This window comes from Branchiostoma lanceolatum, chromosome 7, assembly GCF_035083965.1.
Source record: "Branchiostoma lanceolatum isolate klBraLanc5 chromosome 7, klBraLanc5.hap2, whole genome shotgun sequence".
Taxonomy (NCBI): Eukaryota; Metazoa; Chordata; class Leptocardii; order Amphioxiformes; family Branchiostomatidae; genus Branchiostoma; species Branchiostoma lanceolatum.
In genome coordinates this window covers 12653788-12672813 of record NC_089728.1, presented here as the reverse complement: position 1 = coordinate 12672813, position 19026 = coordinate 12653788, and the positions used below count along the sequence as shown (strand labels likewise).

Genomic DNA, 19026 nt, shown 5'->3' with positions numbered 1-19026 from the left:
CCAAGCACGATAAAATTAATCCGTTTTCAGATTTGAATTTGCCGTGCAATTCCGCGTCTAATGAGTTCTCGTTTGCTCCATTTGAAGCACTTTTAAAAACCGCTAGGGTTAAGGCCGGGCTTAGCTCTTAAGAACTTTAAACACTAATAACTTGGCAACCAAGCACGATAAAATTAATCCGTTTTCAGATTTGAATTTGCCGTGCAATTCCGCGTCTAATGAGTCCTCGTTTGCTGCATTTGAAGCACTTTTAAAAACCGCTAGGGTTAAGGCCGGGCTTAGCCCTTAAGGACTTTAAACACTTATAACTCGGCAACCAAGCACGATAAAATTAACCCGTTTTCAGATTTGAATTTGCCGTGCAATTCCGCGTCTAATGAGTCCTCGTTTGTCCCATTTAAAGCACTTTTCAAAAACCGCTAGGGTTAAGGCCGGGCTTAGCTCTTAAGGACTTTAAACACTAATAACTCGGCAACCGAGCACGATAAAATTAATCCGTTTTCAGATTTGAATTTGCCGTGCAATTCCGCGTCTAATGAGTCATCGTTTGCTGCATTTGAAGCACTTTTCAAAAACGCTAGGGTTAAGGCCGGGCTTAGCTCTTAAGGACTTTAAACACAAATAACTCGGCAACCAAGCACGATAAAATTAATCCGTTTTCAGATTTGAATTTGCCGTGCAATTCCGCGTCTAATGAGTCCTCGTTTGCTCCATTTGAAGCACTTTTAAAAACCGCTAGGGTTAAGGCCGGGCTTAGCTCTTAAGGACTTTAAACACTAATAACTCGGCAACCAAGCACGATAGAATTAATCCGTTTTCAGATTTGAATTTGCCGTGCAATTCCGCGTCTAATGAGTCCTCGTTTGCTGCATTTAAAGCACTTTTCAAAAACGCTAGGGTTAAGGCCGGGCTTAGCCCTTAAGGACTTTAAACACTTATAACTCGGCAACCAAGCACGATAAAATTAACCCGTTTTCAGATTTGAATTTGCCGTGCAATTCCGCGTCTAATGAGTCATCGTTTGCTGCATTTGAAGCACTTTTCAAAAACGCTAGGGTTAAGGCCGGGCTTAGCTCTTAAGTACTTTAAACACTTATAACTCGGCAACCAAGCACGATAAAATTAATCCGTTTTCAGATTTGAATTTGCCGTGCAATTCCGCGTCTAATGAGTCCTCGTTTGCTGCATTTGAAGCACTTTTCAAAAACGCTAGGGTTAAGGCCGGGCTTAGCTCTTAAGGACTTTAAACACCAATAACTCGGCAACCAAGCACGATAAAATTAATCCGTTTTCAGATTTGAATTTGCCGTGCAATTCCGCGTCTAATGAGTCCTCGTTTGTCCCATTTGAAGCACTTTTCAAAAACCGCTAGGGTTAAGGCCGGGCTTAGCTCTTAAGGACTTTAAACACTAATAACTCGGCAACCGAGCACGATAAAATTAATCCGTTTTCAGATTTGAATTTGCCGTGCAATTCCGCGTCTAATGAGTCCTCGTTTGCTCCATTTGAAGCACTTTTCAAAAACGCTAGGGTTAAGGCCGGGCTTAGCTCTTAAGGACTTTAAACACCAATAACTCGGCAACCAAGCACGATAAAATTAATCCGTTTTCAGATTTGAATTTGCCGTGCAATTCCGCGTCTAATGAGTTCTCGTTTGCTCCATTTGAAGCACTTTTAAAAACCGCTAGGGTTAAGGCCGGGCTTAGCTCTTAAGAACTTTAAACACTAATAACTTGGCAACCAAGCACGATAAAATTAATCCGTTTTCAGATTTGAATTTGCCGTGCAATTCCGCGTCTAATGAGTCCTCGTTTGCTGCATTTGAAGCACTTTTAAAAACCGCTAGGGTTAAGGCCGGGCTTAGCCCTTAAGGACTTTAAACACTAATAACTCGGCAACCGAGCACGATAAAATTAATCCGTTTTCAGATTTGAATTTGCCGTGCAATTCCGCGTCTAATGAGTCCTCGTTTGTCCCATTTGAAGCACTTTTCAAAAACCGCTAGGGTTAAGGCCGGGCTTAGCTCTTAAGGACTTTAAACACAAATAACTCGGCAACCAAGCACGATAAAATTAATCCGTTTTCAGATTTGAATTTGCCGTGCAATTCCGCGTCTAATGAGTTCTCGTTTGCTCCATTTGAAGCACTTTTAAAAACCGCTAGGGTTAAGGCCGGGCTTAGCTCTTAAGAACTTTAAACACTAATAACTTGGCAACCAAGCACGATAAAATTAATCCGTTTTCAGATTTGAATTTGCCGTGCAATTCCGCGTCTAATGAGTCCTCGTTTGCTGCATTTGAAGCACTTTTAAAAACCGCTAGGGTTAAGGCCGGGCTTAGCCCTTAAGGACTTTAAACACTTATAACTCGGCAACCAAGCACGATAAAATTAACCCGTTTTCAGATTTGAATTTGCCGTGCAATTCCGCGTCTAATGAGTCCTCGTTTGTCCCATTTGAAGCACTTTTCAAAAACCGCTAGGGTTAAGGCCGGGCTTAGCTCTTAAGGACTTTAAACACTAATAACTCGGCAACCGAGCACGATAAAATTAATCCGTTTTCAGATTTGAATTTGCCGTGCAATTCCGCGTCTAATGAGTCATCGTTTGCTGCATTTGAAGCACTTTTCAAAAACGCTAGGGTTAAGGCCGGGCTTAGCTCTTAAGGACTTTAAACACAAATAACTCGGCAACCAAGCACGATAAAATTAATCCGTTTTCAGATTTGAATTTGCCGTGCAATTCCGCGTCTAATGAGTCCTCGTTTGCTCCATTTGAAGCACTTTTAAAAACCGCTAGGGTTAAGGCCGGGCTTAGCTCTTAAGGACTTTAAACACTTATAACTCGGCAACCAAGCACGATAGAATTAATCCGTTTTCAGATTTGAATTTGCCGTGCAATTCCGCGTCTAATGAGTCCTCGTTTGCTGCATTTAAAGCACTTTTCAAAAACGCTAGGGTTAAGGCCGGGCTTAGCCCTTAAGGACTTTAAACACTTATAACTCGGCAACCAAGCACGATAAAATTAACCCGTTTTCAGATTTGAATTTGCCGTGCAATTCCGCGTCTAATGAGTCATCGTTTGCTGCATTTGAAGCACTTTTCAAAAACGCTAGGGTTAAGGCCGGGCTTAGCTCTTAAGTACTTTAAACACTTATAACTCGGCAACCAAGCACGATAGAATTAATCCGTTTTCAGATTTGAATTTGCCGTGCAATTCCGCGTCTAATGAGTCCTCGTTTGCTGCATTTGAAGCACTTTTAAAAAACGCTAGGGTTAAGGCCGGGCTTAGCTCTTAAGGACTTTAAACACTAATAACTCGGCAACCAAGCACGATAAAATTAACCCGTTTTCAGATTTGAATTTGCCATGCAATTCAGCGTCTAATGAGTCCTCGTTTGTCCCATTTGAAGCACTTTTAAAAACCGCTAGGGTTAAGGCCGGGCTTAGCTCTTAAGGACTTTAAACACTAATAACTCGGCAACCAAGCACGATAAAATTAACCCGTTTTCAGATTTGAATTTGCCGTGCAATTCCGCGTCTAATGGGTCCTCGTTTGCTGCATTTAAAGCACTTTTCAAAAACGCTAGGGTTAAGGCCGGGCTTAGCCCTTAAGGACTTTAAACACTTATAACTCGGCAACCAAGCACGATAAAATTAACCCGTTTTCAGATTTGAATTTGCCGTGCAATTCCGCGTCTAATGAGTCATCGTTTGCTGCATTTGAAGCACTTTTCAAAAACGCTAGGGTTAAGGCCGGGCTTAGCTCTTAAGAACTTTAAACACTACTAACTCGGCAACCAAGCACTATACAATTAATCCGTTTTCAGATTTGAATTTGCCGTGCAATTCCGCGTCTAATGAGTCCTCGTTTGCTGCATTTAAAGCACTTTTCAAAAACGCTAGGGTTAAGGCCGGGCTTAGCCCTTAAGGACTTTAAACACTTATAACTCGGCAACCAAGCACGATAAAATTAACCCGTTTTCAGATTTGAATTTGCCGTGCAATTCCGCGTCTAATGTGTCATCGTTTGCTGCATTTGAAGCACTTTTCAAAAACGCTAGGGTTAAGGCCGGGCTTAGCTCTTAAGGACTTTAAACACTAATAACTCGGCAACCAAGCACGATAGAATTAATCCGTTTTCAGATTTGAATTTGCCGTGCAATTCCGCGTCTAATGAGTCCTCGTTTGCTGCATTTGAAGCACTTTTAAAAAACGCTAGGGTTAAGGCCGGGCTTAGCTCTTAAGGACTTTAAACACTAATAACTCGGCAACCAAGCACGATAAAATTAACCCGTTTTCAGATTTGAATTTGCCATGCAATTCAGCGTCTAATGAGTCCTCGTTTGTCCCATTTGAAGCACTTTTAAAAACCGCTAGGGTTAAGGCCGGGCTTAGCTCTTAAGGACTTTAAACACTAATAACTCGGCAACCAAGCACGATAAAATTAATCCGTTTTCAGATTTGAATTTGCCGTGCAATTCCGCGTCTAATGAGTCCTCGTTTGCTGCATTTGAAGCACTTTTAAAAACCGCTAGGGTTAAGGCCGGGCTTAGCTCTTAAGGACTTTAAACAATAATAACTCGGCAACCAAGCACGATAGGATTAATCCGTTTTCAGATTTGAATTTGCCGTGCAATTCCGCGTCTAATGAGTCCTCGTTTGCTCCATTTGAAGCACTTTTAAAAACCGCTAGGGTTAAGGCCGGGCTTAGCCCTTAAGGACTTTAAACACTTATAACTCGGCAACCAAGCACGATAGGATTAATCCGTTTTCAGATTTGAATTTGCCGTGCAATTCCGCGTCTAATGAGTCCTCGTTTGCCCCATTTGAAGCACTTTTCAAAAACGCTAGGGTTAAGGCCGGGCTTAGCTCTTAAGGACTTTAAACACTAATAACTCGGCAACCAAGCACGATAAAATTAACCCGTTTTCAGATTTGAATTTGCCGTGCAATTCCGCGTCTAATGAGTCCTCGTTTGCTCCATTTGAAGCACTTTTCAAAACCGCTAGGGTTAAGGCCGGGCTTAGCTCTTAAGAAATTTAAACACTAATAACTCGGCAACCGAGCACGATAAAATTAATCCGTTTTCAGATTTGAATTTGCCGTGCAATTCCGCGTCTAATGAGTCATCGTTTGCTGCATTTGAAGCATTTTTCAAAAACGCTAGGGTTAAGGCCGGGCTTAGCTCTTAAGGACTTTAAACACTAATAACTCAGCAACCGAGCACGATAAAATTAATCCGTTTTCAGATTTGAATTTGCCGTGCAATTCCGCGTCTAATGAGTCCTCGTTTGTCCCATTTGAAGCACTTTTCAAAAACCGCTAGGGTTAAGGCCGGGCTTAGCCCTTAAGGACTTTAAACACTAATAACTCGGCAACCAAGCACGATAAAATTAACCCGTTTTCAGATTTGAATTTGCCGTGCAATTCCGCGTCTAATGAGTCCTCGTTTGCTCCATTTGAAGCACTTTTAAAAACCGCTAGGGTTAAGGCCGGGCTTAGCCCTTAAGGACTTTAAACACTAATAACTCGGCAACCAAGCACGATAGAATTAATCCGTTTTCAGATTTAGAGCACAAGTTTCTTCAAACGGGCCAAACTTGGGCTCATTTCAAAGGTCTTTTCGCCAGGAGTATGAAACTGAAAACAGATTTCAAATATTGTGCTTTGCTATCGAGTTATGAGACTTTAAAAGTTAACCCTAACCCTAACCCTAGGTGTTAGGGTTAGGGTTAGGGTTAGACCACACGGTTCTTCAAACGGGTCAAACTTGAGCTCATTTCAAAGGTCTTTTGGCCAGGAGTTTGAAACTGAAAACGGATTTCAAATATCGTGCTTTGTTATCGAGTTATGAGACTTTAAAAGTTAACCATAACCCTAACCCTAGGTGTTAAGCCTAACCCTAACCCTAACCCTAACCTATCTTCAAACGGGCCAAACTTAGGCTCATTTCAAAGATCTTTCGGCCAGGAGTTTGAAACTGAAAATGGATTTCAAATATTCTGCTTTGTTATCGAGTTATGAGACTTTAAAAGTTAACCCTAACCCTAACCCTAGGTGTTAGGGTTAGGGTTAGAGCACACGGTTCTTCAAACGGGTCAAACTTGGGCTCATTTCAAAGGTCTTTTGGCCAGGAGTTTGAAACTGAAAACGGATTTCAAATATCGTGCTTTGTTATCGAGTTATGAGACTTTAAAAGTTAACCCTAACCCTAACCCTAGGTGTTAGGGTTAGGGTTAGAGCACAAGTTTCTTCAAACGGGCCAAACTTGGGCTCATTTCAAAGGTCTTTTGGCCAGAAGTTTGAAACTGAAAACGGATTTCAAATATCGTGCTTTGTTATCGAGTTATGAGACTATAAAAGTTAACCCTAACCCTATTTGTTAAGCCTATCCCTAACCCTAACCTATCTTCAAACGGGCCAAACTTAGGCTCAATTTAAAGGTCTTTTGGCCAGGAGTTTGAAACTGAAAACGGATTTCAAATATTGTGCTTTGTTATCGAGTTATGAGACTTTAAAAGTTAACCCTAACCCTAACATAAAACGGATTTCAAATATTGTGCTGTGTTATCGAGTTATGAGACTTTAAAAGTTAACCCTAACCCTAACCATAGGTGTTGGGGTTAGGGTTAGAGCACAAGTTTCTTCAAACGGGCCAAACTTGGGCTCATTTCAAAGGTCTTTTGGCCAGGAGTTTGAAACTGAAAATGGATTTCAAATATTGTGCTTTGTTATCGAGTTATGAGACTTTAAAAGTTAACCCTAACCCTAACCCTAGGTGTTAGGGTTAGGGTTAGGGTTAGACCACACGGTTCTTCAAACGGGTCAAACTTGAGCTCATTTCAAAGGTCTTTTGGCCAGGAGTTTGAAACTGAAAACGGATTTCAAATATCGTGCTTTGTTATCGAGTTATGAGACTTTAAAAGTTAACCATAACCCTAACCCTAGGTGTTAAGCCTAACCCTAACCCTAACCCTAACCTATCTTCAAACGGGCCAAACTTAGGCTCATTTCAAAGATCTTTCGGCCAGGAGTTTGAAACTGAAAATGGATTTCAAATATTCTGCTTTGTTATCGAGTTATGAGACTTTAAAAGTTAACCCTAACCCTAACCCTAGGTATTAGGGTTAGGGTTAGAGCACACGGTTCTTCAAACGGGTCAAACTTGGGCTCATTTCAAAGGTCTTTTGGCCAGGAGTTTGAAACTGAAAACGGATTTCAAATATCGTGCTTTGTTATCGAGTTATGAGACTTTAAAAGTTAACCCTAACCCTAACCCTAGGTGTTAAGCCTAACCCTAACCCTAACCTATCTTCAAACGGGCCAAACTTGAGCTCATATAAACGGTCTTTTCGCCAGGAGTTTGAAAGTGAAAACGGATTTCAAATATCGTGCTTTGTTATCGAGTTATGAGGCTTTAAAAGTTAACCCTAACCCTAGGTGTTAAGCCTAACCCTAACCCTAACCCTAACCTATCTTCAAACGGGCCAAACTTGGGCTCATTTCAAAGGTCTTTCGGCCAGGAGTTTGAAACTGAAAATGGATTTCAAATATCGTGCTTTGTTATCGAGTTATGAGACTTTAAAAGTTAACCCTAACCCTAACCCTTACCCTAGGTGTTAAGCCTAACCCTAACCCTAACCCTAACCCTAACCTATCTTCAAACCGGCCAAACTTGCAAGTCACCTTACGACACAGAGTTACTGCTAAACGAAACGACCGGTAACGTTTCTAACAAGAATGCAAAACAGCCTGTTCACTTGTTTTGAAATTTAGACGAGTACTCTATTACAACAATTCTTCATATTGACCTAGAAGTTACAAATATCTTGCCTAGCTCTCATCATAGCCTATTAGACTGGATTAAGATATTGTATTTGAACGCAGACTGCGGCGCTTCTACCATTTCTAACGTCATTGTCACCGGTGGTTTAAATCTCTCCTACCATGTGTGTCACATGTTCTTCAATATGACATACAACCGGACCCTTCGCCACTCGTTATGAACAAATCCAACATAATTACCATATTACATACTACATTTCGTGTCCATTGGTTGATGATATACACAGATGAAACTCTCGGATATACCCACCAAACCGGTCTGGGTGACAAGCTGAATGAAAGTTCTAAACAGGAACTTTGCCTCTTATTGAGGAATGATTGCGGTGCGAAAGATGTTGGTTAGCTGATGCATTCTTAACATAGTCTGATGTACCTTTTATATAACTCACAAGGAAGGGGCATCGTTAACAAGTTCACAAAATACACACACGCACACACACACACACACACACACACACACACATGCACACACACACACACACACACACGCACACAAACTAACAAACACGCGCACAGATACACACACATGCACATACACCCACACACACACGAGCACATATATTGAATAAAGCTACCTTCATAGGAAAACAAAACAATGTCCAAAGTGCTGAATCAACCGCGGAGTCAGTTCACTAAGTCCTTAACGTTCAATGTGAACTATCTTGACATTCATCATTTCAGTCCTACTCTCTTATCTAATCTTTCTCACATAGTTTTCAGATAGGTTTGGGTAACTCTTGACCTTGAGTGACTTCTGAGCCTTGTTCTAAGATAAACTTTCGGAATTTAAAACAAAACAAAGGTAAAGGTAATATGCCATGAAAAACTCCATATCTGCAGAATTTACCGTTCAATAACTAAGTGCTTATTCTAAATTGTATACTGAAGAGTTAGTTGTAGTGACGTGTAACGTTACTTTTCACTGATTCAGCAGTCCAAACATTCATGCTACTTTCCCCAGGCAATGTTTCTAATATACTTACATATTGCCCAGCACATGATAATTTTGGTCTCGCTCAAATGATGTTCCGATATCTGTGTTTTATAGGTTGTATATTAAGATGTCCCTACTGCAGCATGATGTTATTAAAGTATGCTTTATTATTTATGGTGAACGCAACAATCAGACAGGAGTGTCCTCTATATGAATACGTCTGTGCGCGTCTGCCTCTGCCGACGTTGAGAGGCTGTGATCTTCTTTTTTCTCCACGTGTACCTCAACGTCCAAACACCGTTGATTTGAGGCGCTGTTATGCCGACGCCGATCGCCAGTGGGCGTATTAATCTTGCTTCTCAAAATGACCGTATGGCTATTACGTGTCACCAAGCTTTTCCGATGTCTGAAAAAGAAGTACAAAATGTCGAAATACGTATAGTCCAATAATGTCTAAGAGATAGAAAGAAACGAAAGACAGAAAGACAGATAGACAGAAAGACTGATAGACAGACAGACAGACACAGACACGGAACAAAATAAAACCAATGTTCCACTCCACTGGGGATGAAGAAAAAACGCGTTGCGAAATAAGAAATAAGCAAAACAAAGAAATTTGAAGTCCGTTCTGATAACCAGTCCCTTTTATTTGGCGTATCAGCTTTTACCTATCTTTTAAAGTTACTTACTTTGCTGGGAAAAATATTCCCATGAGCCTCCGCTGGAAGTGTTGTCCAAATATGGTGTATAGATAAGGGTTAATGGCGCTGTTGGTGATCAGCAGCATTTCAAACCCGATGTGCAGTTCGGTCGGGGCTTCGAACCAATCAAATCGCTCGGCGAGGTACGCTAAGTTCTTCGGCAGCCAACAGATGACGAACACGACCACGATGGCGAACACCATCCTCGTCACCTTCTCCTGCGACCGCTGTGTTCGGTCCAGTCCGGCGGCAGGGTTCCGAATGTGCCACCATATTCCAATATGAGTTCCGGTGATCATGACAACCGGAACCACAAACGACAGAAAGAGTACACCTATCTCCGACAGGCGCTCCCAAAACCGGTCGTCCCCGTTGTATGCCGGGAAATCATAGAGGCACATGGGAGTTTCGTCACAATGTGGGACGATGTCGGCCCAGATCACCCAGGGTAGGTCTATCACCGTGGCGACGACCCATAGCAACGCGCAGACGATTTTTGCAGTTCTGGTGGTTTTCCAATCAAGGGAACGTAGGGGCCGCGAGACGCAGAAGTATCGGTCCACACTCATGGCGGTTAGAATGAAAACCGTGTTAAACATGTTCAAGCCGGCTATGAGATAGTACACACGGCACAAGAAGTCCCCGAAGATCCATTTGTAGCTCATGATGTTTCGGGTTACCAGTACCGGCACCATCGACAACATCAGCATGTCCGTAGTCGCCATGTTCAGGATGTAAACTTCGGCCGTCGTTCGGGCTCTTTCGTGTTCCCGAAGAACCGCGATGATCAGTGCGTTCCCGACAATTCCCGCCAAAGCTAACAAGCTAAATATAATGTAGTAAGCAATCAAGTCCTGCAAGATAAGTTTTTCACAAGCCGGTGTTGTACAGTTTGTACTGTTTGTTTGATTGTTTAATGGGTTTTCAATGAAGGGATCGAAGATCCCATCCGTCTCGTTATCATTCTCAAAGCTGTCCATTGTTCTTTTATATCTCCACTTTCAAATCTCTTTTAACAAATTGTTGTCGTAGTTTTCATTGATAAACTATTGAGAGGTTATGAATGCTTTATGTTGTCAGACCGACGTTGTTGTCTTGTTCTTCAGTGCTTGCATGATTGTCGTAGATTGATAGATGGCGCTGTGGAACCCTGCAGATGTCAACAGTCAACTAACCTTTTGGACATCAGGTTCAATCGTTGGACCTGAAACAACAACAAAAAATTCTATCAGAGTTAGCAGACTTCACCCCTTACCCATACTGCTTAGCGACCCTAGTCCCGAAGACAACAGCAGCAGCACTATCGATGTTTGGCAGCGCTGTATTGTGTTTATTCAGAGTTACACGGACTTGGTCCTTCTCAGTACTTAATACGATTTTTGAAGAAAAAAAATGAAGCTTTGAAAAACTTTATACTTGAATAAGTTCATGCCCGAAGGTTAATTGCAGACGAACAAGTACATGCAGATACATGGAAATCAAAATAGTTATCTAGTCTACTGTGAAAGTTCTATGTTAACTATGCTTGACTATGGTTGGGTTTGACTTCTTTTTTGAAGGCAGTGGATTATGAAGAGACCCACGTTTTATATCGTAAGTGGGTTGGTTGATATTAGTACTGAGATGGATTTTTGTAAGTTATTATTATTATATGACTACTTGTGGTCCGTTGCTGTAAGGCATTGGAGTCATGTTGTCAGTATGAGGTTTCATGGACCAGTTTGCTTTCGATCATTGATCGCCCACGACGTCATTCAAGCGGTGGGTTCATTGATTGACAAAGACTGGTGCCATACTGTTGAAAATTTGAATAAGTTCATTTTTGTGTTGGAAATTGCAGCTTAAAGATCTTTCTTCCCAATGCCGTCACATGTTGGGTGATTTATGACTTTTCTGATCCGTCGATTGTTGTGCATGATTATGGAAATCTGGGCCTCGAGCTATCCGAAACATCCGTTCCAAGGAGACATTGTTTGAAGATTTGGCCATTCAGGTCATATGATGATAATAAAGAGCTTCCGTTTTGGAGATTACCATGACATGTTGGATAGATAGTGTCAGCCCAACAGACGGTATAGTATATCAAAAGTTCTTATCAAAACCCACCAGGCACTTCATCAGATTATGTTTACATGGCTTTATTGAAGGAAATGTAAGGTTTTTGACACGTTTGCTGCCACTTAAATTCAACCAGTGTAGCAGGCTCGAATATACCAGGGTATGTTTTGCCGAGGGGTACATTTCGGCCTCTACTTTTGTTTGACCTATTAGAACATTAGTGGCTCGGAAAATTCACAGGATTGCTCTGCTATAAATATCCGATTATTTCCTTATATTTGGTATCATTTTCATCTATCACTTCTAATATAACTGTTTCCAAGTCTTGAAATACAACCAGCACTTCTTAAAAATCAAAACAACTTCCATTTACTAGTATCAAGACTTTTAGAGACTTTAACTGCTTTTATGACAACTTGGCGTATTATCTGTCGTAGCATTAGATGCCGCTATCGCTATCTATCAGCCATATGGTGATTTACACCATTCACCCGGACGGGTGACCTGGCGCATCCCCGTCTTGTATCAGCCAACGAAAGGGTATGTCACCCCGGAATATAAGGGGCGGTATATAACCCCGACGGTGCGTAAGCACGTCGAATGATGATGATGATCGTTAGTTACATGGACATTTGGTGGTTCAGGGCGTCGCCTGCATACACATCGACAGGTTAACGCTTTTTGGCATAACAGATCTGCCCTCTTAACCTGGGTGCCATCCGATTTTTCTGTGTAGGAGTCCCGGTAGCAATAGAATGGCACCCAGGCTACTGCCTGCTGTCCATTCTGTCAATTTGTGTGCCCTACTACAAATCCCTACACGAGACGCGTCGCCGATTTGGGACCCACCTTCTTGATTAATCAGCAAGTTTCAACGTCATGGATTAATCAACTGTTATACCGGTAGTGGTTTCTGCATATAATAAAACATATACTGTGTCTCATGTATCTTTCATTCTTGCCTTTGCATGGTCTCCATTGCGGCCCAATGGGACTATTTTTTTCAAAGCACTACGCGCAGTTGTCCGATAGCCTCAGAAACCTTCACGTGATTGTTGACTAATAACTCCGCCGAGGGCTACAACATAGCCTACACGTGTAACGTATCGTACTGTAATATCCATGCATAGTTACCTGGAAGTCTTTAATGAAGCCTCTCTTCTTTGTCACGTCGTTTAAACTTGTAATGAATCGTCTCCAGGTGCTACAACCCCCCCCCCCAAGTAATGAGGGCATAATTTGAAGACAGTTTGCATGTGAATGATAGATATTTGTCATTTTTTTTTTAGTTCAGCAAATAATTCGTACAAACGTTGTCGCATCATTACACCAATCTATTCTGCGTCTATGAAAATAAAAAGAATGAAATTTTCTTTCTCACAAATAATCGACTTTCAAACCTAATTAATTCGCTTGCCTTTAATCTTCACGCACTCGTGAATTAATGGCATCCATGCATGAGAACATGCATTGCTCAGATGACGTCAGCACTTACACTAAAATATTCCGGTGAACATGCCTGAAGGCACATCATTGAAAATTAAAAAAAAAAGAAAAATGATCTGAAGACAGAAATCCTGCAAATTTAGAAGAAGACCTTGGGCTATTTTCCCAGATAATGCGTCTTTCCTCCCAGAGGACTTTTTTCATTAAGCATTGATTCGATTAATTACCCGCGTCTAGACGTACACATGATTGGTCTGGCAGCTGCAATTTGTCCTTGTACTCGAAGTTGTATTGTCTGTGATGGAAGCATCCCAAAGTGTAACGACAAGAGAGAAATCATCCCAACAAATCATATTCATGCCTAATGTGATATTGTTACAAACATAATTTCTGAAAGGGAGCAACAAGAAAGGAAGTAGTCAGAGAGGAAATGGGCTATGTTATATCATCATTAATGACTCTTGATATCTCTTGGCGTCTTTGATATAATGTTATTTGGAGTCTCTTGGTCTCATTAGTAACTTTGCCGTGTTCTTGCCTTGGGGAAGTACTTCTTGGGACAGGAGTGAATTTAGTGTAACACAGGAATCGACATATCATGTTGAACACGGACGGAACTGTCGTACTAAAACCACGGTGATATTACAGAAAGAAGACTAAAACTCTAGTGTAACACTTTAACAAACCGTTTTAGATGTTACGCATTACAATAAACAACTTACTAACAAGCCAATGTCTATGATCAGGTTACTTATATGATCAATTCTTCATCTTTGCTCACCAGGAATCTATTTTTTTTTTCAATCACCAATGTCAAAGTTGGTTAACCTTGTACCTCGTCATTACTTCGGATTATGGCGATTTCGGTCATAGAGGCCGTGGACTTGACCAAATTATATTCATGCTGGTGACTCGGGCATACAGAACATCCGAACGGCTTACGAGCCCTACACTAGGGTCACATTTGCAAACCAGGGCTCGGCCGGACTGATTGCGGAAACGAAATATTAAAGTGGATATCAATAGATATACACAGGTTATACTCTAAATAATTTGTGATATTTTTTGCGTTTTTCCTTGCCTTTTATTACATATTTTTCGTTCTCCGAGACTGCCCGGACAGGCACCGGATTGGAATTGTGACCCTAGCATAAGCCAGCATCTAACAATAAGCCATCTCACATGTACAATTCTGAATACACGTTTGGATTGATGCGTTGTGACCAAAGTTCAAGATCCCTCAACTAATAAACATGCTAGTAAACAATTCCTACTTGTCTAAACATGCTTCAGGTTTGGACAATCGGTAAAGTTGCTAAGAACGAGTGCAAGACAGATAGTATGACTGCAAGTCAGCAGGACGTTGTAAAATGATTTCCCCTGTTCTAGCCAAAGGATGCTGATCTTTGTGCATAACGCATCTCACGCACACAAGCATCTGGAATTGTGATTTTGAAAAATACGCACTCGAACTCAACATGTGTTCTTCCTACTTAGACTGGGGAGATCATGCACTGTCCGACAAATGAGGCAGACTATGTTATACTGAAAAGATGACCGTTCAAACTTTGAGATTTCTTTTGACATAAACAATATGTGATATATGATTACCATGTTCAACGGGTACTCAAAAGTAAGGCGAAGCACGCTCAGACATGTACAAGAAGGGCGTCTGCATCACATAAGGGGATTCGTCCATAAACTTGCAATCATCCTTTGGACGTGACAGTTTTTACTTTAACACCGTTATGAAACTGGAAATGAAATCGCCCTTAAGGTCCATATTGATGAGCCAATAATTTGCTAAGCTTTATCACATCGTTTTCCTCGGCGTTCTAATTACTTAGACCATAAAAGTCAGTTTAGTACCTTGCGCATTTTCACATAACAAACTGCGCGCTCCACATGTTTCCAACCTCTAGCCAACATGTCGTCGTATGTGACGCTACTTTTACCACGCGATTTCTTAGCGGTACCAAAAACTGACGTGACGGAAGTACCCGATTATCACCCAGAGGCCAATACCACACACCTTGTAAATTCTTCACGATGCATTAAAATATCAAGAAGTAATTTTGTTATGGCAGTGCGAGCGCCTCCAAAGGGTATACGCTGCTTCTGAAGTTTCTTTAATGTTTTCTTATTATACCAAAAAGACACCTTCACTAGACTTTTTAACATCGCCTAGAGATAGACGTGCAAAGGGTTATAAGTGTGGCATGTTGTTTTAGACTCTCCAATTTGAACAAGTTCACATACCAGGGGGCCCAAAACAAATCTTGCCGCCAAAAAATAGTTACTCAAGTAACTGGATAAAAACAACACCTGCATACATGTACATACCAAATATCATCGTAATCTATGCAGAGGCTCTTGAGTTATGCTGACTACAATCATCCGGAAAAAAACACAGACACACACACACGCACACACACACACACACACACACACACACACACACACGCGCGAGCGCGCGCGCACAGAACTACATCACCATCTTTCATGTATTTCTATGTACGGGTGGACTATGGGTCAGTCTGAGCGCGCACACCAAATGTTGCTCGACATATATAGCTATATGCATGCAGTGTTTCTAATCAGAGCGAATCCTGGTTGACCTAGGAACCGTGTTACTGGGCAGAGTTGTATCAAAACGGGGTTAGAAATAAGTGAACTGGAGGTAAAGAGGGCAAACATATCATTCCAAGAGGTGAGGATTTAACTAGACCTGGCGTGTGTTCAACATGCATCACATACGGTCCATTACTCATTTAAGAGGAGGCACTATATCCGGACTTTCTGCAGATCAAAATAAAGCTCTAAAACAAGTTCTGTAGAATTCCTTCATGTCCAGTTCACTCAAAGGATATAAACCCACCAGTTTCTCGCGGTGTACTTAGATATGACTGTTGAACCTTTTATGAACACCTAATTAACTGCTTTGTTACTGTTTATCACCCAGGCGTCCGCATTACGAGAAAGGTCAGTCCGCAGATAGTTGTAGAGTCCGTCTACCCCTTTGGTGTAATCACGCTGCGGGGTATAGGAAAGAGGAGGATTGGAGTTCCTACCACTTACTCTCTGTCCAAAGATCTATCTACCACTAAAAAATCAGTTTCATAGCATGTTTCAGAACATGAGATATCAAAACAAGAAGTTCCGCTGCAGTACCGTAACAAGCTGCTAGGGGGGCAAAAATCTTATCATTTTTAGGTCTTTCCAAGACCTACCAACATATCAAATATCAAGACAATCCATCCAGGCGTTCGTGAGTTATTCTGGTCTTCTACACACATACATACATACATACATACAAACAAACGCTACCCTATGCATAACCTTCTTGGCGAAGGTAATTATAATCATGTCAACCTAGGAAATATAAGGAAATAGAATAAGACAAATGTAAAATATTAGTTAGATATAAGAAAAGGAAAAATTCTCTGAATGGATCCTACCCTGTAGATTGGCTTGGTGATATTTTGACTTACAAATCCGTTGTATTATACCACAATATACAAGATATTGTTCTTCTTGTTCATATTTCAGTTAAGTTTCTGTTAGTCTTCAAAAACCCACTTTGTGGTGATATGTGTTCCTTGTAAATAACAATCAATCATAGCTCAATAATAAATCAGGATGCGACGGGGGTACAAGATAGAATTTCATGGGGCAAGGGTCACAAGAGCATGCTGATGGTAGCCGTTAAGGTAATGTGCTTTACCCTAAGGAAAGGGTATGTCACCCTGTAAAAAGGGCGGTATGACCCCGTCGTAGCGAAAGCACGTGCACGTTGACTGATGATGATGATGTGTTTTAGATATTGCAGTCATAAGCAACATGCGGGCTGCTAATGACCGAGTAGGGTGCATAATGCCTCCATCAGCCGTTATTTTACAACCTTTCAGATGACAAAGCCGTTCTGAAAGGTTTTGTGATTTTATCATCAATAGTACCAGACGATAAAACATCACTACATGTCACACTTTTTAATGCGTGTTTTTAAGTAAAACGTTATAGACCCCGCACGATTCATTCGAATCTGGTTATTTATCACACCAATCAGAGTGTCCAAGACCACTCTGGCGCCGACTGTACATGTTGATAGACCGATAGACCCAGGTAGTTTTAACAAAGCTACATATTCAATACACAATACTATCCACAACTTTCAGTTGTACTTGAAGAAAATCAGATTTGTGTATAGAATTCAAAACACCGACCAGGTTATCATAGAGATGCACCCTTTCTTGAGAAGTCTTGCTCTTAACAATTATCTGACTTGTTGAAACCTCACTACCGTTTATAAAGACTATTTCACAGCCTTTTTCAGCACATTGGCCGTGGCACGACTGATGGGGAAACACTGCCAATGTGACATTTATGTGACCTTTCAGAAACTGGGAATATGTATTGATGGGCATGGACGTGTAAGTGCGCGTTTGTGTCACGGCAGCCTCTTCAAAACCCAGATAGATTCTCAAGATTAATAGTTACTCGCTGCTGTCAGGATTTGTTCCGGAAGCAGTTACAGCTACTATCGTAGATAAAGGTAAAGTTGCCGACCTCAAACTAAGGCAAAGCGTGGCGCTTTTTCTATCGCTTTTTCTATACGTAGTAATCCAATACAGCCTTGACACGACTTGCCTTTTTTCAGCAAAGCACACGGTGCACCCCTCGATGAGCGAGTTGGGTTCTTGAGAACCTTCAACTAGAAGAGGTTTGAGAGAGACTTACGCCCTAAACTTCCCCATACATGGGCCTTAAACCTTTTAAAAGTCCCCATCCAAAGGACTGATGCACCCTCACACCCTGACCGAGCTAGCTGGGCTCGAACTTCCACCATCCATGTGGTTCCGCAGAATTCCATGACGGGTCGGACGCGACGTACCCGTGCAATTTGCCCTTCACCGGGTTTGTCAACAAGCAAAAATGTTTTAACATGATTGAAATGAGTTTCGCTAGAATGACTCGTCCAGATGCGTCTAGCCTCCAGGGATTGTCATATATCCTGATTATGACATCCTGCAAATTGTTTGTACTTCAAGGGTTACAGAACACACAATTCATATTGATAGAACAATCGTACAATTGAAGAAACATTAAACAAAGCCGAAAAAGACATAAAGTCATCGAAGTGCCGACAAAGGCTATTCTCTACCATACCAGACGACACATAACTCTATAGCGGGATATATCCTTTGCAAGATTATCTACCAAATTTGGCCAATTTGTACTACTCTTCACCAACCCAGGGAGTCTAGTAGAAACTGGAAAAATTCTATGATTCACAGGAAAAGTACTCACCGAAAAAACCCTGCCGATCTTCCAAACACAGTCGTCGTGCAGCCAACAGCTAGCAGGTCGGCCTACAGCTGGAGTAAGACTCGGAGTTGTAGCCTGTCTGACGACTGCGTTACGGTTGGGCCGTCAGCCAATCTTTCAACAGACTTCACACTATTTCTCAATTTACGACTGCTACGATCCGAAAAGATCGGGGTTTCGCTTGGCCGCTCTATGAGGAGGTAAAGATGATAAAGGGCTTAGCTTTGGTGACCTTTTTCCATCAAGCACCATCTATGTGAACACACATTTCTGACACGGCCGCGCGGGAAACGCTTTAAGAACCCCGTGTACCTTAGCTGAGGAGGAAATAGTTTCTACCGTGTGAGTTTACTTGGGGAGCGTCTGTGTTGCAGGACGATGGTCACCAATCCGGAGACAGACCCACGGTGATCTAAGTCACCATGGCAACCGCTGACGTACCGACGTCGACCAATCCCAGAAGGTTAAAGTAATTTGTTTGCCTGGTTTGCGGACTGTGTTGGCAGCTGGTGTGATGTGATGTACAGTACGTCAGGCAGAAATGAATACAATTAGAGGACGGACATTTTTCTTTCACGAAAGGTTTGACCTTACCGAAACTCACTTTACATTCAGCCTTAGAATCGCATACATCATAACGATCTCAACTTCGGTGGTTTTACAATTTTAATGAAAGTGTCTGTCATGGTGTAAAATTAACACGTGAAGGTGCATATGG

General features: G+C 41.6%; 1 protein-coding gene across 1 annotated transcript; it reads right to left on the bottom strand.

The window, feature by feature from the left end:
* Nucleotides 1-7759: 7759 nt before the first annotated feature.
* Nucleotides 7760-18552, bottom strand: LOC136439398 (somatostatin receptor type 5-like). Its single transcript, XM_066434818.1, has 3 exons — nt 18291-18552; nt 9468-10683; nt 7760-9184 (listed from the first exon to the last, which is right to left on the bottom strand). The coding sequence occupies exons 2-3, from the start codon at nt 10457-10459 to the stop codon at nt 8968-8970; spliced, it is 1209 nt and encodes a 402-aa protein (XP_066290915.1). The 5' UTR covers nt 10460-10683; nt 18291-18552; the 3' UTR covers nt 7760-8967.
* Between the last annotated feature and the right edge of the window lie 474 nt (nt 18553-19026).